Source organism: Callithrix jacchus, chromosome 9, assembly GCF_049354715.1.
Source record: "Callithrix jacchus isolate 240 chromosome 9, calJac240_pri, whole genome shotgun sequence".
NCBI classification, from domain to species: Eukaryota; Metazoa; Chordata; class Mammalia; order Primates; family Cebidae; genus Callithrix; species Callithrix jacchus.
Window position 1 is genome coordinate 104,717,349 of NC_133510.1, and position 22,388 is coordinate 104,739,736.

At 35.9% G+C, this 22,388-nt stretch overlaps 1 protein-coding gene and 1 long non-coding RNA gene across 33 annotated transcripts in view; one reads left to right on the forward strand and one right to left on the reverse strand.

Moving 5' to 3' along the window:
• Positions 1-8,417, reverse strand: part of LOC144577656 (uncharacterized) — a 50,942-nt gene extending 42,525 nt beyond the window's left edge. For both annotated transcript variants that reach the window (XR_013522058.1, XR_013522059.1), the window contains exon 1: positions 8,212-8,417. This is a non-coding gene — a long non-coding RNA (uncharacterized LOC144577656). The remainder of the gene's footprint in view (positions 1-8,211) is intronic.
• MYBPC1 (myosin binding protein C1) overlaps positions 1-22,388 on the forward strand; it is a 99,563-nt gene that overhangs the window by 38,662 nt on the left and 38,513 nt on the right. For all 31 annotated transcript variants that reach the window (XR_013522049.1, XR_013522051.1, XR_013522050.1 and 28 more), the window contains 10 exons: positions 419-470; positions 2,499-2,555; positions 8,277-8,443; positions 10,568-10,700; positions 12,671-12,795; positions 13,941-14,046; positions 14,913-15,079; positions 16,862-17,024; positions 18,411-18,517; positions 18,821-18,954. Coding sequence is in view for 24 of the 31 variants with exons in the window: in XM_009004465.5 (XP_009002713.1) it covers positions 419-470; positions 2,499-2,555; positions 8,277-8,443; positions 10,568-10,700; positions 12,671-12,795; positions 13,941-14,046; positions 14,913-15,079; positions 16,862-17,024; positions 18,411-18,517; positions 18,821-18,954 (1,211 nt within the window). In the remaining 7 variants the exon portion in view is untranslated. The remainder of the gene's footprint in view (positions 1-418; positions 471-2,498; positions 2,556-8,276; positions 8,444-10,567; positions 10,701-12,670; positions 12,796-13,940; positions 14,047-14,912; positions 15,080-16,861; positions 17,025-18,410; positions 18,518-18,820; positions 18,955-22,388) is intronic.

The window sequence follows — 22,388 nt, forward strand, 5'->3', positions numbered from 1 at the left end:
GGATATTTCTGTATTAGGTGGGAATCTGGAGTCCCGGGCAGCACTGCTTCACCCTGGCTAGGCATCTCTAGAAGATCGTCTGGAGGGCTTTTTAAGAACACTGATTTCTAGGTGCTCCTCCCTGATCTCTGGCAGAGAGGATCAAGAAACTGATATATTTTAAAGTCCCTCAGGTGATTCTAGTGGGGAGGCAAGTAGAATGACACCTGGACAAGGTGACCCCTAGGTCCCTTCATTGGTTATTCATAAGAGAGGATGAGGTATGATGAGGCCTTGGCAGCACAGCCATTCAGTAGAAAAGCAACTCCCCTTCACCTGACATTCTTCCATTTAAAGAATTCTCACAGCCTGTAAAGGAACTGGATACAAACTACCTTCTCCATGGGTATTTATGTTATTGTTTTCTTTCCTTTCAAAGAATCTACTGGGACTACTCCAAGCATTGACATCAGATCTGCTTTCAAGAGAAGGTAACTCCAAAAGGAAAATCTAGATAGCTTTTGTATAACACAGAAGTGGAGGATTTTCAAAAACACTTCCCTTCCCCTGTATTCCATATCCCAAATATGAACAACTCTTTTCACCATAGTCAAACACACCAGGTATTTAAAAGTTGGTGTTCTTAAAAAACCATGGGTTTAAGGCCCAATCAAGCATATACTGACCATTTTTTTAGAATATTCTTGTTATAATGAATTTCCTATTTATGAGTTTTCACAGTTGCCTTCGAAAAACACTTTCTATTTATTCATATGTGGCTTCTTCCTTAATGCATTATTTTCCACCAAATGGGCAAAAGAGATATGCAAAGAGACTCATTTCATTGGTTAAATAATAGCAGAAAACGGTCATTTATATTGCCTTTCATCCAGAAATCACTTAGGGAGCTACAGAACCACGTGCCCAAGAAAATCACAACTACGTGGCTACTTACTGAAGTTAGTACCATATAATATTGGATTATCCTAAATGAAACTGGCATTAAGAACACTACAGAAAGGCCAAATGTAGATATCTATTTAATATATTTTTACAATTACCAAGGCTAAAAAATCAGGGGGGGGTTCAAGGAAAAAAATTTAAAAAAACTTTTGGTCTCAGAAATATAACCAGCCCCTTCCTGTCATTATGTTATTCTCTATACTTAATTATTCCATAATATAATTTCCTTAATGAGAGCAAATGCTTTGTTTGTCCTAAGACTGAATCCACATAGTTTCATTAAAGAAGGAAAGTCACCCCAAACTATTATAAAACAATAATTTAACCTATTAATGAGGCATATTTTCCTCTTCTTTTACAAAGAAATCAAAACTTTACTTTTAAAAGTATTAGATATTTTTTAATTTTAAAAAAGTCATAACTTTCAAATCCCTATTACTTTCCTTCCACTTTCCCTGCATCCCATGCTTAGTAGGTGCATAGGTCTAAAACTATGCTCATACTGTTTACAAGTATATTTAAGAGAGAGAGACATGATCTACTAAGTTTCCAGCTTTAAAAGAACATAAATGTATTTACTTCGAAAGGCCTGCAAACACCTGCAGAAATTTTGAAAACACATTATTGAGTTTCTTATGACTTACATGTTATACACACTGTTTTTAAACCCACAGACTCTTTTCTTAGAAACCATAACTAACATTTGTAAAGAGCAGGAAACAAAATCTTCATTAAAAAAATAAACATGTAAGTAACTATGTAGTACCATTTAAATGTTAGCTCTATAGCTTCTAGTTAGAGTTTATATGACATCACAATGGTGGCTGCATGCCTAATTTAAGATGCATTTCTCTATGGGAAAGCACTTTTTAAAACTGCTAGTAAAAGTTTCATTAACAATTCAAGACAATTTTTTAAAAAACACATTTAAGAAGCTGTAAGTATTAATAAGAATATTAGAATGATAATTATCACCCTTTAAGAGAGAAAGGAATGCATCTTTTAAAAAGTTCTGTGTTAGCTCCTTTTTGGTTTTTGCCATGTTTGTATCACATTAGCTGATTCATCTGTTTATGGACACAAAGAGGTTACCTTTGAATATAAGGCTTTGTACTTATATATCTGACATTGGTACACTTCGTCCTCCAAGCCAATCTCTGTCTTACATGAATAACAGAGATAAGCAAAAGTTCTTTGCTTTTCACAGAGGTATGTTTAGAGCCCCCAACTTGCAAAAACAAAGTACTTTGTATTGCTTGGCTTAAGCGCATTTGTGTTACCTGGTTTTAACACAAATCCAAGCAGTTTTATATATGCAATCTACAAAAATGTGTCTTCTGAAATCATAGAGTAACACAAGCTCCTTGTTTCTTTTCCACAAGTACATACTCCAAAACCTTAACATGTCACTTGTGTGAAAAGAAATAGTTTGTGTTGATTTAGTCCTTGTGTGCTGGTATAAAATTGCATATACGTTATATGTAGAGTGCTTGCGGGAAATGATTGTGTATGTCTCTGCATTAAACCCAGATTTGCTTTTCTTTTGTTAATGACAGTGGAGAAGGTCAAGAGGATGCAGGGGAACTTGACTTTAGTGGTCTCCTGAAACGTAGGTGAGAACCAAGTGATGGAGTGAGACAGTGTGGCCTGGAAGTCTTTCAGACACCCACTCGCAGAAATCAAGTTTAAAGTGGATGTTTTTCAAAAAACTTTTCATTTCTGAAAATGTGTTTTGCTTATAGATTATAACAGAGTTGACTAAGAAAGAGAGAAACAGCTGCATGCTAATCTTTCAAAGACTTTAACGGATGCTTTTAAACTTTCTTTTTAAATGTTTCATGATTCTTTACCTATTTTTTTAAATGGGGATGAAGAGATTTGAAAACTAAGACATAAGACAAATACCTAGAAACCTCTAAGACTGCACCTATGATTCCTTCTCATGACTGAATAAATAAGTCTTCATTCTCTTACCTTTAATATTTGATCAAAAATGAGTTTTACAATTTTGGTAGAAGTCTGAAGATATACACACATTGTAAGAGGGAGATCTGCTTTACTATACTATTTATGAGGTATAGTATTTCTGCAAGTCTAAGATAGGACTGATTTTAAGATATACCAGTACTTTATAAATCGCTAAGCAATAAAAAAATTATTCCAAATGGTTTGACACACCATTGATTATAAGATACATTGTCATTTGAGAGGTCTTTAAAATGCCTCAAAAATGTGTTTTAGAAGTGATAAATGGAAACAAAAGTTTAGTATTATCACACACTCACATTTCCTTTTCATCATTCTCTCCTGCAATAAAATTCATAGAATTTCATTATGGATACTTAGAACATAACCGTTTTATAGGATTTCTCCCCATATATATTTCTATAACTGCTATACTCTTTATGAGGATTGCAAATATATATACTACATTATATGCATGTTATAGATATCTAGATATTTACTATGGTGCAGAAGCAACAAAAAGAAACACTTTTTTTTCCTGGGATTATGTTTTATCTAGCAAATTTGTAAATAGAGTAAAACTATAATTCCAAATTAATTGCATATAATATCAGTTTTCATTTAGCTTTCCAGGTTTTAAAAATTACTTTTAGTGCTTCCTATGGTTATTAAAAGACTACAAGTACACATATACTTCATAACAAATTACAAACACTTGAAATAAACTAGGATTGTGTTTAGTCGCTGTTTAGTCAGATAACTTTATTCAAGTCCCTGTGAATGAAAACTTTACCCCACCCCTCAACAGATAGGTTGAGAACAGAAATATTAATGGTGTGATTTATTAATTACTGAGGGATATTAGCCCATCAATAGACTACTTCAAATAACCCATTAGTCTCAATAGTATTGATTAATTCCCCAAATGCATTTAAAGCAATAGTACATGAAGTGCCTTTAAGTGAGCCTCACATTTCCTCATTCTACAGGTAAGAAACCTAGGTCCAGAGATAAGAACTGACTTATCCCAAGTCACAGAGGCGTTAGAGGCAGGGCCAGGACCCAAATCCAAGTTTCCCTTTTATGAGTCAGCTCATTTCCTGTGACTCCTTATTAAAGATACCACTTTGAATTTGCCTTAGAAGCTAGTGCTTAAGTTTATAATACAAATTGACACTTTAGGAAGACAAGAGAGTTTTTTATTCTCCCTGCAATCATTACTCAATCAGGAAAGTAATAAACACTGTCTTTGTATAGAATATAAAGCTAGTGATGTGAGGAAAAGAAATCCAATGCCTGGCACATAGAAAAGAAAAGATACACATTTGTGGTAGGAAAAACAGTGCTAAAAACATGGGCTTGAGTCTCAACTCTACCATTTACTGATTATGTGACTTGTTCAAATATTTGACCCCTGTGAGACTTGGTTTTCACATCTATAAATGTGAAGAATAAATGCTACTTAATAGAATTATTGTACAAATTAAATTAAGTGTAAGCTTGGCTCACACTAGGTGGCAAATAAGTATTTACTTCCTCTAACAAAATGTGTCATTTTCTCTCAAATAGCTGATGTTCATAAGAAGACAAAATACACACACACACACACACACACACACACACATTCAGTCAACAAACATGTAATACACTACATTAGGCACCATGCTCTGATTAAAAAGGAAAAAGAGAAAAAATAACAGATTTTCAACCAGTAATTCCAGAATAAAAGAAATCTAATTACATGGTCAAAATGACAAAATTTTAAAATCACTTAATGGGCAGCCAACTTGTCTCCAGTTCTCATTTTCTTTTATCCCTTACTTAAGATTTTCATTCATAATTAGATTGTTGTTAATATAAGGCTATGTTATGTTCATTTAGTATACTAATCCACTAATATAACTTTAGAAATCATTATGTCTTCCTACTAATTTGTGAGTTGCATGTATTTTCATTGTGGTAATGACACAAGGTTACCATTTCTACTCTTCCAAGTGTGTGTGCCAAAATCCTCACCAGAAAAAAAAATTATCACAACCAACATCTCTGTACAATGAAAGATCTTCCTGCTCCGATCAAAGCCCCTTACTTCAGATAGACATTAGCTAAATCAGAGTAAATCTTTTGGGAAGCATCCTGTTACAGGATTTGACCTGTATAATACTTCTAAGTTGTTTTCTACATAAAATTTCTAACACTGCTGTACTCTTCACTAGGATTGCTAAGTTATTGAAATTTTGATGTAGATGAAAGTACCATGAGCATTATACAGGTCTATCCCAAGGCTTGGAAAAGAATTAGAAGTGCCTATAAAAACTTGGGTTTTTTTCCTCACTGTAACTTAACATAGCCATGCATGCAGACAGGGTCATGTGCAGCCACCATGGTAAGTAACTAAAGATATGTTCCAGGTGCATTAAGGAAATGCTGAAGGTGAGCACCTTGACCTCACATTTCAGTACAAGATAGATGCTTCTCTTTACAATTTGAGATATAATTAAGTAATGGAGACAAAAGGAAGGAATAGGCAAAAGGTCATTAGTGTTCTTGCATGAAATTTGGTAAGACTAAGCATGTGATAGAGTGGAGTATAACTTGGCATTTTAATGAAAAAAAATGGTGAGAATGATTGGTTTTATAAATCTACCAACAAAACTGACTCAGGACATCACACTAAAAATTGCCATGTTTATTACTGGTTTCTTTCATATAAATATTCACCTCATGGATCTACGTAGGGCTCAGTGTTTGACTTGTGCCTCTTGTTAGCTATTTTAATTATATCTAGCTTGGTATCTTTAAATTCTTCTGCCAATGTCAGGAGGACACTTGATATGTAATGTATATGTGCAATTCTTTATGGTTCAAGTACAAATTTAACATAATCCAGTATGGCATAATTTTACAGTCTGAGGACTATATTTAGGCTGGAATGTGACAAAAATAGAGCATTAATAAACACCCCAGAGAAAATATATACATATGAACATACATATACATCTTTTTTGGGTTTTTCTTTGAGACGGGGTCTCACTTTGTTACTCAGGCTGGAGTGCAGTGGCGCAACCTTGGCTCACTGCAGCCTCGACCTCCTGGGCTCAAGCAATCCTCCCACTTTAGCCCCGCAAGTAGCTGAGACGATAGGCATACACCACCATAACCAGCTAATTTTTGTATTTTTTTATAGATATAGGGTTTCACCACATTGCGCAGGCTGGTTTCAAACTCCTGAGCCCAAGTAATCTTCCCACCTCAGCCTCCTAAAGTGCTGGGATTATAGGATTGAGCCACCTCACCCAGCCTATACACTGCCATTCTCCTAGACTTCCTACTAAAATATTTAAAGGATGTATTTGAAATATTTACTGTTTGCAGGAAGTAGATTTAGTGGATCTGGCAAATTATTACCAATATTCCAATTTCAGGACAATTTTCTTGAGCTTTTCAATTTTCCTATGTTAATAAAGTACATAGCTATCATTTCAGTGAGATGAAGATAATGCGTGTGTCTTGAGTTTTTAAGAGGGGCATTTTGCTAATGGTGTTGTCCAGTCCTTCCCATCAAGATTACTAGAGAGACCAGTGATCTTTCACTTTTCTCTGTTTTCCAGGAGATCTGCCTCAATGTCCCCCTAATCCACTGGGCAAAAAGACTTACATGACAATGTAAAATGGAAGTTATATATTTAGATGTCATCCTTGCCCAATGCCACCCTAAACTCAGTTAATGTTTATAATCTCCTCCCCTCCCCTGTATATTTTATCCATGATTACAACCCAGTATTTCCTTCTCAAAGTACACATGAGTATAAAGATGACACTCTAAGTGGCGTGGTGGCCAGCCACTTTTGCCATGTTAGCCAGGCTGGTCTGGAACTCCTGACCTCAAGTGAGGTGGGCGGCTCACTTGAGGTCAGGAGTTCCAGACCAGCCTGGCTAGCATGGCAAAATCCCGTCTTTGCTAAAAATACAACAATTAGCTGGGTGTGGTGGCACACACCTGCAATCCCAGCTACTCAGGAGGCTGAGGCAGAGGAATTGTTAGAACCCAAGAGTCAGAGGTTACAGTGAGCCAAGACCATGCTACTGCATTCCAGCCTGGGCAACAGAGTAAGACTCCATCTCAAAAAAATATAAAAAAAGAAGAAGGCACTCCAAAACAGGTGTAATAAATATGACAGTGCACACCTATGTAATCCACCATTTCCTAACACGATAGCATGAATTCATTTTCACATTGATGTATAAGATGTATTGACCAGTTTTCCAGAAAATCATATCCAAACCAGCATTACTCATGGTAAGTAGTCATTGTAACATCTCCAAACTAACCTGATGAAAATAGTCACAAAATCAGGATTATTTAGCCAGTGAAGGAAACCAATTTGTCTACATTGTCTTTTCCAAAAGAGTGTTTATTTCTGAGTTTTGTTTTTATTTTATGCTTTTAAAAGAAAGGAAGATGTGTAAATCTTGAATCTTATATTTTAAAGTCATATATGTTCTTTATGTGTTCTTTAGTAAACGATCAAAATTTGGGGTCATAATTTTGATATGTACCCTAAGAAGTTACTTCCCCTTATTCACAGTTTAACATTGATATATTTTTAACTCATACCAAACTTGCTTCCAAAAAACATTCAAGACAGTAGTTTAAGATGAAATGTAAGATAATTTTTGAAACTAAATCTTCCTTCCCCCTGCCAATTTAGAAAAAAAAAATTTTAAATCATTAGCATCCATGAAAACCATAGGAAAAACAAACTAAAATCTCTCATGGCAGTTTCAAATTTTTGTGTTTCTTAAAAAACATAAAAAATGGTTAATGCACATAGTACTAATACGGTAGGGAAAATGCTATTCGCAAAATCCAAAGGTTTGAAATAATGTATTTGTACTGTCTCCATAATTAGCTATGGTATACATCAAAGAAAATAGAGAGATCATTTTTATTTCATAGGCCAAATCTAAACCTTTTAGTTCTAGTTCAATTTTTAATAATGCAGTATCCATATCCTAGATGAAAACTGTTAAGTTTCTCAAAATCCCATTTTCTAATTAGACATTAATGTTAAAAATAAGTAAAATATATTTTAGGCTATTTCCTGATGTCCTCTACTCCCCCTAAAATTGTTTTTATTAACTAGGAAAACAAAAGGTGTTACTATAATGGCACACATTTGATCTTCTACTACCTGAAACTTTCCCTAAGACTTCCAGCAAGGCAAGACTTGACTTCTGGGCTTCAAGTACTCAGGTTTTAAACACAGCTTTTCACACTGAACTGAAAGAGCAGAATCATACCTCGACCTTCCTTGTCTTTAAGAGCAATTGCAGCTAGTAACTAGACCATGATTCTCCCCGGTTAGGGAGGTGAAGCAGCAGGAGGAAGAACCCGAGGTGGACGTGTGGGAGCTGCTGAAGAACGCGAACCCCAGTGAATACGAGAAGATCGCCTTCCAGTATGGAATCACCGACCTGCGCGGCATGCTCAAGCGGCTCAAGCGCATGCGCAGGGTAGAGAAGAAGAGCGCAGGTGAGCGCGCCCGAGGGGCGTGGCAGCGGGGCCGGAGGGCGAGGCAGTGGGGCCGAGGGACGTGGCAGCATTCTAAAGACTTGACCGTGAACTCCAGACTGTACTCCCGCCAGTCTCCCGCGGGATTGGGAGTGGGGCTGGGTAGGAGTGCAGAGATTACGCTTGTCTTGGCGGACAGCCCTGTAACAGAAGATTCATGGACCGCATACAACGTAGAACGGAATAGTAAATTACCCCCACTGTTACTGGGAATTTCTCAGCCGCCCTCTTTATCCAGCCTCCACGTCCCCCCTCGCTGTCAAATTCTTGATTTTTACTTAAGCAGAGTGGACTCGTTCACCATCATTTTCTTCCACCCATTTGATGGCGTCTGGAGAGTTCACTTTCTAACACTCAATATGGTTACCAAAATGTTTTGTAAAACAACTAAGCAGCTCCGTGGGGGTCTGAAATGGGTCCAGTTTATTGTGGTCTGAAATACCTTTTTAAAAATGGAAAGAAAAAAAAAGAGAGAAAGGAATACATTTTACACTGACCATTAGCTCTTTGAAGCTTCCTATACTCAGTTATTGTTGGTTATGGGTTTTACGACACATCAGATTAGCAATATATCAATCCTATTATTGTTTATTATTTTGTTAGTGTTCAAATAGAATTTAAAGATATTTACACCTCTTTTAAAAAATCTGTCTTTTATTTCCGAACTTCCTGGTAACTAATTGAGAAATGGCCCCAGAGAAATGTAGAAGGGTTTTGTTTGGTTTATGTAGTTCAGCCATTCCCGTTATCCCAGAACTCCTGAAGTTATATTTTTGAGAGGTTTGTGAATGCTACAGGGGAGAACCAGCTGACATCTCTTTTCTCCAAGCTAAACTTTGTCATTCTTACCACTTAGCTCTGGATTCATCTCTTTTATTTATTTATTTTTTAAAATTTATCTCTTAAGGTGTGTGATAGATAGGTTTTTAAAATGGAGGGTTTATTTTATCTTGTTAAAATATGAGAAAGCGAGCTTGCCTAAACAATAATATGGTAAGATTAGAATGATGGAAATACAAGCATGTCAACGTGCAACATTTCACATTTGTATTTTCCAAACTGCTAAATGAGAATTATTCTTTTAAAAAGCAGGAAAAAAAAACTAATTAAATTTTAAAAAAGAACTTTACTACCTTTATTTAGGATCCTTCAAAGACAACTTTTTTTTTAATTGCTGTGTTCTATGTTACTTAAAATATTTGGAAATCCTGAGTTTCTAAACATATGTGCAAGGGGTGTTTATTAAAAGCCACTATTTGGACAGGTTACCACAACATAAAAACTTTGGTAAACCTACTGTTTCAATTAGTCAAAGGCATTCAATTTAATATGAATCACTGAATTTATCTTATAAATTCTATGATTAAAAAACCATCTGTAACATAAAAGAAGTGCAGAAATAAGGCCTATGACATTAATAGTAATTGTGCTGGAAGAATAAGCATGTTATTTTATTTTTATTTTTATTTTTTTGAAACAGGATACCACTCTGTCACCCAGCCTGGAGTGCAGTGGTGTGATCTTGGCTCACTGCAACTTCTGCCTCCCGGGTTCGAGCGATTCTCATACCTCAGCCTCCCGAGTAGCTGGGATTACAGGCACACACCACCATACCCCGATAATTTTTGCATCTTTAGTAGAAATAGGGTTTCCCCATGTTGACCAGGCTGGTCTCGATCTCCTGGCCTAAGTGATCTGCCCACCTCGGCCTCCCAAAGTGCTGGGATTACAGTCGCGAGCCCCCACCCCAGCCCTAGCATGTTTTTAAAGTTCACTTTCATTTAGACACTTTATATTGTACATTCTCTAAAGAATTAGGTCATTTTTAAAGCTTCTTCAACAATACTTTTCTTATGTTTCTTCCAGAAACATGTGGATTCCCTTTTCAATTTTTAAACCATTTTATTGAATCTAAGTCAACACAATGTTCTAAATATAAAGGATAATTTGAAATGATTCTGATTTTTTTCTTCTCTAGATTCACTGTTTCATTTGTTTTTAGGTTTGCCTACATGTATTGACTATTTAAATTCATAGCATATGTATACATATATTAACATATTTTTGCTTCTTCTATTCTATCAGCTTTCGCAAAAATTCTTGATCCTGCATATCAGGTTGACAAAGGAGGCAGAGTGAGGTTTGTTGTGGAGCTGGCAGATCCAAAGTTGGAGGTGAAATGGTTTAAAAATGGTCAAGAAATTCGACCGAGTACAAAGTAAGTGGGCTTTGCAAAAATCAGTGATAGCTATACAGTAAAGTAATCAAATAGTAGTTTGATTTAATTTTCTGAGAATAAAAGGATTTTCAATTATATTTTCATAATACAAAATCATATGGGGGAGAGTAAAACATTTAAGTCACATTTTATGTATTATGGAATAATAGTTCTATATAAACTAAGCCTTATTTTGTGTTTAATTTTATAAAACTATTTTAAGTGTTTTCCAATTATGGTTTTGTGTTGCTACAGGTTAAATGTGATTATTTCAGAGTATTGTCAAATTTCTCCCAATTTTTAAAAATAAAATTGAAAAATAACTTGCAATCCATATTTCATATGCCACCTGGGAATCACATCTTTGATGACTTTTGCTTTCCAAAATAACAACTATATTTAATAATGGGTGAATACCTTCTATTTTCAATTCAGGTACTGTTTTGAGCACTTGCAATATTGCATCTAAAAGGAACTCTTTAATGTTGAGATAAAACAAAATGTGGGTCTAAGTCTGTGTTTGATTATTTCTTGACCCTCTCGCGAATGGAGACAGACTAAAGACAGACTAATCCCTGACATCTGATGGTATCTCCAGTTTATTATAAAACTACTTTACAGAGATCTTCCTCAGCCCGAGAGATTTTCAACTCCAACATATTTTTTTAAGTTAACAGGAGCCACGTGTACATTTATAAAAGACGTTAATCCCAGAAAGCTGTTACTTCTGGAGTACAATTAAGTGGTTTCCAATTTCTTAATGTGGTCATGCCAATAGAGTGACTTTGTGATGATAGCGTTTATATCTGGCGTAAAAAAAAAATCTTGAAGATGGTCTGAATTTACCAAAAACATAATTTTTATTGGTTATCTTTATGTAGAAATCATTTTTAAATATCTTGTTCTTAAGGGCTTCAATTTGAGAAATTCTCAAACCAGATTTTTTTTTTCTGGTCTATTTTAATTCCATAATGTGCTCCTCCATAATACAGATCAGAGAGGCTTCTAGTTTTTGTTTCCAAATACTCACATTCTTTCTTAATAGTTGGTAACTGTATGATAGCACCGGTTCTTAGGCTCATTTAAAAGAACATAACCTTCTATGGAACTGCTGTGTGTATTTATAATTAAGATCGCATTATTGCTTAAATTGTATAATCATTGATTCGACCAAGGAAATCTACTATATCACTGGGATAGGCAATGAATAGATATTATTCATATATCGATGAATAAGATCAAGTCTCTCCCCACCTGTAAAGTACATGAATTGGTCAGTTAAAGAATGACAGAGTTAAAAATCTCTCTAACACCCTCAGCCAACTCTATTCTCCAACAGTGGGTTAAAAAATTAAATAGCAAATAGGCAAGTACTGATTTTTATTTGAAATATGTGAGTACTGATTTTTATTTGAAATTAAAACCTTATGTAAAATAAAATTATAATGGAAACTAAATAGTATATATAAATATCCATGTATATTATGTATTATGAAGATAAAAATTGTTTTTTTTTGTTTGATGTTAAACTATGTAAGATATGATACCTAAAGAGCAAATCAAAATTATATCCCTGCTGGGCATGGTGGCTCACACCTATAATCCCAACACTTCAGGAGGCTGAGGTGGGAACACTTAACCCCAGGAGCTTGAGACCAGCCTGGGCAAGATGGTGAGACTCAGTCTCTATAAAAAAATTAATCAGCTGGGCCTAGTGGCCCACACCTGTGGTCCCAGCACATGGAAGGCTGAGAGGCAGGAAGATCTCGTGAGCACAGAAGGTTGAGGCTGCAGTTAGCTATGTTTGCACCACTGTACTCATGCCTATATAACAGAGCAAGACCTTGTCACAAGAAAAAAAAAAATAGATCCCTGACTTTCAAACATTACCAAATTATAAGCCAAATTTGCTGGCAATAAAGAATAAAATCACATTCACAGACTCTTTATATTCCTCCTATTCAAAACAGATACATCTTTGAACACAAAGGATGCCAGAGAATCATGTTTATCAATAACTGTCAGATGACAGATGATTCGGAGTACTATGTGACAGCTGGTGATGAGAAATGTTCAACTGAGCTCTTCGTAAGAGGTAAAAATGAAATTTCTTACTGTGGTCACCATAAGCTGTTGGCTCCTTCTCCCAGGGATAATGATCAAAGTGAAAGTAACTGAGACTCCTCTACACTGGCAGCTATTATGAATCCTAATGAGTCTTCTGGTTTGTTGAAGACTAGAACAGCAAAGGGGAGGAAGAAAACCTGCTGAGTACAAATGCCTCATGGTTTTGACGCAAGCCAAGCACTATTTTGCAAAAACAATTATTCTGGTTATAGCTTTGAAACCCAACAGATTTTACTGGATAATTCTTGTTTCACACACTCAGTTGATTATAAATAGGTTCCTCCTGAAACCAGCTTCATTAATAAGTGATTGGCCCCAAGCACACTGAAAATCATCAGGTACTAAGACATTGTGAAAAGAGCTGGAGAGTGTGAATGATTCCATGTCTTACTTATTTTCTTTATAAGGCCTTCTGATTACAGACAACTCTGAAAGCTCTATCATCTATCTGGAACTAGGATCAAAGATTTGAGTTTTGTATATTCTCCTTCATCAGAAATGTCTAGCACTTAGTATCTTCTTTGCTAAAAGAGTAATATTTGATATGTGTTTTGTTTCTTCTTGAAAACAATAATTTATTTGACTTGGAGAATTATAAAAAAATTGGAAGAATTTACCCAGGGTTGCTAGCTATTTATCTTTGCCAAGAACAGACATTTTAAGAAAAAACTCACAGCCAGGAACAGTGGCTCATGTCTGTAATACCAGCACTTTGGGAGGCCAAGGCAGGTGATCACTTGAGGTCAGGAGTTTGAGACCAGCCTGGTCAACATGGTGAAATCCCGTTTTTACTAAAAATACAAAAATTAGCTGGGTGTGTTGGCATGCAACACATGTAATCCCAGCTACTTGGGAGGCTGAGGCAGGAGAATCACTTGAATTCAGGAGGTGGAGGTTGCACTGAGCCAAGATCATGCCACTGCACCCCAGCCAGCACAACAGAGCAAGACTCTGTCTCAAGACAATAACAAAAACAAACTCACTTACTGTCGTCACCATATCAACTATAGATGTTGATTTCTTACCATTGGTTTTTCATCTGTTAACAAATCAGGGCTCATGGGATAGGCTTTGGATATTTAATGATTCTGATTTCCCCTTTTTGTATACTAGAACCTCCAATTATGGTGACCAAACAGCTGGAAGATACAAACGCTTATTGTGGGGAAAGAGTGGAATTAGAATGTGAGGTGTCTGAAGATGATGCCAATGTAAAATGGTAAATAGCCTTAATGAAGTCTGTTCATTTTTAATGGACAAAATTTGTGCCTTCATAGTTGATAGAACAGGAAGTATGAATAGCTTTTAAACCTTTGAAAAGAATCTCCACCTCATTAGTAGAGATAACTAAAAGTATACTAAGATGCTGGGATGTTTCCACTTGTGGGACTGAAAAAAAACAACAGAAATCTATGTGGGTAACCGTAGGGAAATGAGCACTTACTACTAAGTGGATGACTCAAGTTTACCCAAGTATGCATTTTTTAATTTAACCCCTATTCACTTTATTTTCATAGTACCTCAGGGGGAAAAATTCACACCGAGAATCCCCAATTGCTTTTAGAAATAAGAGCTTATTTGTTTTGCTCAGGTGGAGAGTGTTTTCTCAGGTTCCTTGTGAGTAACCTTAAAATTAAAAACTAGAAATTTTAAATCTTAAAATGAAATATTATGTTGAAAGGTATAGTAAATTGCAAGGCAGGATTTGTAGTAATTGTTACAGTGTAGGTTGTTCATTCTAATAGAGAATCATAGTTATCTTTAAGATGCATTAAGCGATATTCTTACTAGTGTGCTTCAAGAGCCTAAATGTGGGTAATATCCACTCTTAGCAGTTGCACCTGATTCATTTTGAGTGCAAACAGGTGTCTCATGTTCTTTTAGCACAATTTTGTAGACAATATTTGTTACATTCTGAATCTATTGATGGACACACAGATTGATTCATACATTTTTTAATTTAACAAAGAGTTCTTGGGTGTCTCATATCTGCCAGAAATTCTTCAGGACATTGCAATAAACACGAGTGACAAGGTATTTTTCCTGAAGGATTATAAACCTTTTCTATATTTAATTTTAATTCAGGTTTAAGAATGGTGAAGAGATTATCCCTGGTCCAAAATCAAGATACCGAATTAAAGTCGAGGGTAAAAAACACATCTTGATCATAGAGGGAGCAACAAAGGCTGACTCTGCAGAATATTCAGTAATGACAACAGGAGGACAATCATCTGCTAAACTTAGTGTTGACTGTAAGTAAGACTTCTTTAGATGTCTTCTAAGTGGGCTTACTAATGATGTGGTGTTTAGAAAAGTTTCAGTATATTTGATTTTCTACTTACAATTATTTTAAGTATGTAAAATGGATTTCATTCTAGCTAGGTGTGTATGTCAGATCAATCAGGGTGTTTGAGGACCGAACCATAAGTCAATTTAATAGTAGAGTACCAATACTAGGAAGGAAGTATAAAAATCACCTGCCAGAAAAGTTATAATCCCAAGACCATGTAAATAGGGGGTAAATACTTAGATGTGATATCACATCCTGATAATGTTTGCTATCTATTTATCAAATAAACATTCAACACTCTGTGATTACATTTAGTATGAGAAGAAAGTAATTTAAACCAAGGAGGCTCAATTGAGAAGATTGTTAAGAGCTAATTTGCTGGTATGCTTCAGAGGCATGAGAGAATGAATGTACTTCCCTCAAAGCCCTCTACTACTAGTCAGTTAACAATGGCAGAATCTTCCCCAATTTGTCATAAAAATTAAAACAGCAAATATCACAAAAAGAGCAGAAATCTTACTTCCTTCTTTGTTGCTTAGTCCAGTTGCAGTTCATATAATCTTTGAATTATTCAGGAGCAATCCCAATACAATCCTTATGCTTTATGGAACTGTGGCCATTTTAGTTTAACATCAAGAAGTCTTTCAGCCATAAACAGATCCTTATCTGATGTGTATCCGTTTAAAGCAATTACAACCAGTTCTGCTCTGATGTAACATATGTATTTCTAAAAATAATTATGCTACGCAAAGTCGTGCAATAAAAACCACAGGGTTTATAGGAAAATGGGATTATGAGTACAACACTCAAGAATTTTGTATTAGTCTGTTCTCATGATGCTAATAAAGGCACACCCCAAACTGGGTAATTTATAAAGGAAAGAAATTCAATTGACTCACAGGTCTGCATGGCTGGGGAGGCCTCAGGAAACTTGCACTCATGGCAGAAGGGAAAGCAAACATGTCATTCTTCACATGGCAGCAGCAAGGAGAAGTGCCAAGCAAAAGGGGGAAAAGTCCCTTATAAAGCCATCAGATCTTATGAGAACTCACTCACTATCACGAGAATAGCAGGGTGGGGGGTAACCAGCCCCATGATTCAATCACCTTTCCCCAGGTCCCTCCCATGACACATAAGGATTATGGGAACTACAATTCAAGATGAGATTTGGATGGGGGTACAGCCAAATCATATCAGTCAGTGACATATTTTTTTAAATATAAAACTTAATAAAAAGTAGTAGCACAGTTTTACACATGCTAAATGGTTAATAAATATTATGATATATATGGCACGTAACATTGAAAAAGACCTGAAATTTGCTTATGGAAGTAGTGCTGGAAGTGTTGTGGCTTGTGAGCTATTGTGAAGCAGTAGAAAGAGGATTATTCAAAATCAAATGGGTAGTTGTGACTTCAGCTGTAAATGGGCATGGCTTATATCACATTGGAGGAACTGAGGTAGCTGATAGATGTTTGAAATATGAGTGTGTGGATTTTTGTGCATTCCTTACTGGCTCGTTTCAGCTAGATGCAGTTTTCTGCACTCACCTAGTTTTTCTAAGGAATAAAATTGTTCATAATCAAATGTGAAATTATCCCCTAATAAATTAATTGCATTGGTAAAAAGTCTCACTTTCAAAACAAGCATAGTAGCAGAGCTCACTATACCATTGTGAAATGCCACCATCTTGGCCTGTCGGAAGTTTGGGCTTGGCATTTGTGTTGGTCTATCATTTCTGTAGTGAAACCTCTGAAGATTTTGACACCTCTGACTGATCAGACTGTAAATCTTGGAAAAGAAATCTGCCTGAAGTGTGAAATCTCTGAAAACATAACAGGAAAATGGACTAAAAATGGCCTACCTGTTCAGGAGAGTGACCGTCTAAAGGTGGTTCACAAGGGAAGGTAAGCAAGCCAGGTGACCTGCAAGTGAGGTTGGTCCCATCTCTACTTTCTCCATTTTCTAAATTACATATTTGGTGAGGATGTTTGAAGGGTAGATCATCAAATGACCATAGGGAGATCATCAAATAGATCAGATTTGGTGACCTATCTGATCACCTACAATCTGACCCAAATCAAATCATCCATGTCTGAAACTATCACACATACTAGCAAGAAGGTGTGATTTCTCTGTTGTACAGCATGTCCTACTCCTAATCCTGTATCTGTACCTCATATTATGATGCTTTGTCTAATCCATTGACTTTTTCCATCTAAACATGAAGTTAGAGGCCAGGCACCATAGCTCATGCCTGTAATCCCAACACTTTGGGAGGCTGAGGCAGACAGATCACTTGAGCTTGGGAGTTCAAGAGTTCCTGGGCTACATGGCAAACCTTTTCTCTACAAAAAACACAAAAATTAGCTGGGTATGGTGGCATGTACCTGTAGTCCCAACTACTTGGGAGGTGGAAGGATGGCTTGAGCCCAGTAGGGGGAGGTTGAAGTGAGCTGAGATCATGCCACTGCACTCCAGCCTGGAGAACAGAATGAGACCCTGTCTCTAATATAAAGAATAAACATGATGTTAGAGGAAAAATATGAATTCTAATTGAGGACCTGATCTAATGGATTAACTGTCTCTAACCAATAAGCATCACAATGCTTTCCCATAAATCTTTATTTGTGTAGGGGACATAATATCCTAGAATCTGGCAAAGATCTAAGGTGAGAGTTTAATTGTGAATTCATGGACGTTTAGGATATCATAAATGGACTTTAGGAAGCCCCATAACTCCTGTGAAATTGTGAGAAAATTCTGTGCATACAAAAATACATACTTTTTACATGGAAAGGATTCATAGTGTCCATTAGATATTCACTGGTTTGTGACCCCAATAAAGTTAAAAACTATTGTTCTTAAGGTTTGACATATAAAGTCATAAACAAGATTATTCTTGGCAATCTCTTGAATCTTAAAGTATAGTATTATTGATATGCTCTATTTTATCCTTTTTAAAGCTATGAGATGAAAAAAGAATAATAGACTCTGCATACACAATAAACAGATTGTATTTGTGAAGATAATTCCATATAGTCCAAAATAAAGATTTAATTTAATTTGGATCAATAAATAGGAATATTAAGGCTTCCCATCCTCTCTCCCTTTCTCTCCTTTTCTCTCTCTCTCTCTTTCTCTCCCCTCTTTCTCTCTCTCTCTCCCTCTCCCTCCCTCTTTCTCCTGCACTAAAGAAGTTAATCAGATAAAGGCCAAGTGTCTTTTCAGTTTGGGTCATATATAATTTAAATCTTTGCAGTCTTAGAAATTCATTTTCCTTGTTTCCTTAGAATCCACAAGTTAGTAATAGCCAGTGCCCTCATTGAAGATGAAGGTGATTATGTATTTGCACCTGATGCCTACAGTATTACTCTGCCTGCCAAAGTTCGTGTTATTGGTGAGTAAATAAGTCATTGCATAGTTGTGTTCTTTTTTGTTTGCTTTTGCTTCCCATGGAATTATAATATATTCAAAACTAAATGACATTTAAGGAAAAATACATCAATTGGTATTAATCTCCAATTGACATCTTACAATAAGATTGTTTTGCAAGGTGCCAGGCACCAACTATCTTGACCTCTCCTATATTCTTTTTGATCAGATAAAATAGTGATTACTACCATAATACTATCCAAACATTAGTGGAGATATTCACACAGAAATGACTGTCTGATAACAAAGACCATGCTTAATATTCTAGATCCTCCTAAGATCATCCTGGACGGTCTTGATGCTGACAATACAGTGACAGTGATTGCAGGAAACAAGCTTCGTCTTGAGATCCCTGTCAGCGGAGAACCACCTCCTAAAGCCATTTGGAGCCGGGCAGATAAGGTTTGTTTTATGCATGCACACACTCACATGCACACACACATATGCATAGACACCGCCTGTCCCACCCCTTGCCCTCCATTAGTCAGATGAAGGGAGAAAATGAATAAATGTACAGCAGTACAGTACAGATATAATTCCTTTGAAAAAGAAAGTTGACTGGTTTTCAGGCAAATCTGATCATCATTAATTTACTTCTCATATTCCTGACTACTATATAGCAAAGCATATTTTTATGCACAGTGAACAAAGCCCCATTTTTATTCTAATGGGAATTGGGGAGATGAAAAAGAAATAGAAAATGAATTATTCAATAAATAAATGAACAAAGCCACTTTGGATAGTAATGAACACCAGAAGATAATAAAAGAGAATGATGTGATAGCAAGTGACTTCATAGTCAATGGCAGCCTCTGTGAAGAACAAGGAACCCATTATGTGAAGATCAAAGAGAAGAGATTTCCAGGTGGAGGCAATTACAAGTGCAAAAGCCAAGGGGAATGAATGAGCCAGATGTGTTGGAGGAACAGAAGGAAAGCCAGCATGGCTGGGGCAAACTGAATGATGGGGAGAAAGACAAGTGAGGGTGGAATGGTAGAGTAGTACCAGCTCAAGTGTGACCCTGGGTCTTTATACAAAAATAAAAACAAAAAGTTTTACATTTAAAAAGAAGACATGAGGCTGGGCACAGTGGCTCACGCCTATAATCCCAGCACTGTGGGAGGCCGAGGTGGGCAGATCACTGATGTCTGGAGTTCCAGATCAGCCTGAGCCTACATTGTGAAGCCCTGTCTCTACTAAAGATACAAAAATATTAGCCAGATATGGTGGTGCATGCCTATAATGCTAGCTACTTGGGAGGCTGAGGTGAGGCAGGAGAATCGCTGGAACCCAGGAGGTGGAGGTTGCAGGGAGCTGAGATCACGGTACTGCACTCCAGTTGGGCAACAGAGCGAGACTCTATCTCAAAAAAAATTAAAAACTTAAAAAAATAAAATAAAAAACAGCGTGAGACTTCTACTTTCAGCCAGAATTGAATAACAGGACTAGATTTACCTAATCACTTCAAATAACCCCCCAAATAGACATACTATATGAACAATGGTTTTCAAGACATTGGACATCAGATAGTGAAAGACAGTGACTATGAAATATGATAAACAAATGAAGTGAGCCCTATCATTGCCTTAAGTTTATTGCCGTAGAAGAGTATCCAGGCAGTGGCACAAGAAAACCCTGGGCAGAACCCTGTGGACTCCCTAAATTTAGGAGTCCCATTGTACAGGCAGACAAAGGCAGCTTGAGTTCATAAGATACATACTATAATATACTGGAGGAGAGAGCAGAGCAAGTGGCCCCTGGAGCTCTGCAGAGGATCTCTCTCAAGTATTCAGCAAAGATCAGTAAACATTTATGAGGAAACTACCCAAGATCTAAGAAAGAACTATCAGAAAGGATTAAGGAGGACTGGCACAGACACAAGGCCAATAGTAGTGCCTGTTCCCCCTAGCTAGACGTGAAAACCTCATTCACAGTGCATTGAGTAGAGTACTCAGGAAGGCCTTGACTCGATGGCAGGAACAATTAACACTAGACTGAGCGCTGTCATGGACCCACCTAAAAGTCATAAAAACAAGCCTAAAAGATTCAATCAATTTCCAAACAATTTAATTACATTTCAAAACAAAGCTGAAGATTTATATATGAATACAAAAATATCAAGCACTCAACATGGCAAAATTAGCAATCCCTTGCCATCCAATCAAACATTATGGTAGAGAAATAAGCAGGAAAACACAGCTCAAAATGAGGAGAAAAGTCAGTTACAGCCAACTCAGATCTCATATGTAAATTAGAGTTAGCAGTCAAGCATATGCAAATAATTGTTTTAACTGTATTCCATATGTTCAAAAAGTTAGGTGGAGAAATGTTGAGCTCTCCATTTGAATTAAATAGAGAAAGTTAAGTGAAAAAAGTGATCAAGTGGAAAAACATAAAAAGATCCAAATCAAATCACCTTCAGATGAAAACAATAAAATGTCTCAGATAAAAAATATGGTAGATGGAATTAATGGCTAATTAGACATTGCAGGTGATTTTGAAGACATAGCAATAGAAATGATCCAAAATGAAACACAAGAGAAAAAGTCCAAAAAAATTTAAAGAATCAGATTTCCAATTTTCATTCTGGCATGTAATCAGCTTAGAAGTTGCCACTCCATCCTAACAACAAGCAAAAAGCTGGACAAACTGAAAAATCAGCAACTCCTCTTAGATATGTCAGAGAAGTGAGGATACAGAACAAACTGCTGAAATATGAGAGTGAAGTCACACATTGAAAGTTTTCAGAGTGAAAACCCATCAACCTAGAATTCTGTACCCTCTGAAATTATCTTTCAATTATCGTTCAAAAGTGAAGGAGAAATAAAGACTTTCACAGACAAACAAAAATTTAGGGAATTTGTTGCCAATGGATCTATCTTGCAAAAAGTGTTAAAAGATGTTCTTCAGAAAAAAGGAAAATAATGTATGTCAGAAACTTCAATCTACATAAAGAAGGAAAGAGTATCAAATAATGAATAAGTGAAAGTAAAATAAACTTTATTTTTCACATTCTCAATTGATTTAACAAATAACATTTTGTTCAAAATGATAAAAGCAACAATGTATTCAATTATGTATGCTTATATTTATATTTATGTATGTTTATATATAAGTGAAATGAATGACAGCAATAATACAAAAAATAGGAGAGATGAATTAGGGACATTTTGTTATTTTAAAGTATGTGCACTACTTGTGAACCACTGTAGTATTACTTGAAGTAAAGCTGGGTTAATTATAAATGTACATTGTAAACTAGGGAAACCACTTTAAAAAGTTTAAAAAATAGGAAGTACAATTAATATGCTAATAAAGGAGAGAAAATAAAATCACATGGAATGCTTAATTAAAACCACAAAAGGCAGAAAAAAATGTAGAAGACAATAATAGAAACAAAGAAGGGCAACCAATAGAAAACAATAACAAATATGACAGATATTGATCCAGCTATATCAATATTTACTTTAAATTTCGGTGGTCCAAATATACAAATTAAAAGCTCAAGATTGTCAGAGTAGAGCAAAAACATGACTGAAAGAAATGTTGATTATAAGAAACCTGCTTTAAATATAAAGTTGCATTCTTAAACATATAGAGCTGGAGAGAGACATACTGGGCTAAGACTAAACAAAAGAAAGTATGAGTAACCATATTAACTTCAGACAATGCAGACTACAAAGCAAAGACATTTATCTGGAATAAAAAGGATTACATAATGATAAATGGGTCAATACCACAAGAAGGCATAATAATCCTTAACATGTATGCACCTAACAACAGAGCCTCAAAATATATGAGACAAAACTTACAGGATGGCAATGAAAAATAGATGC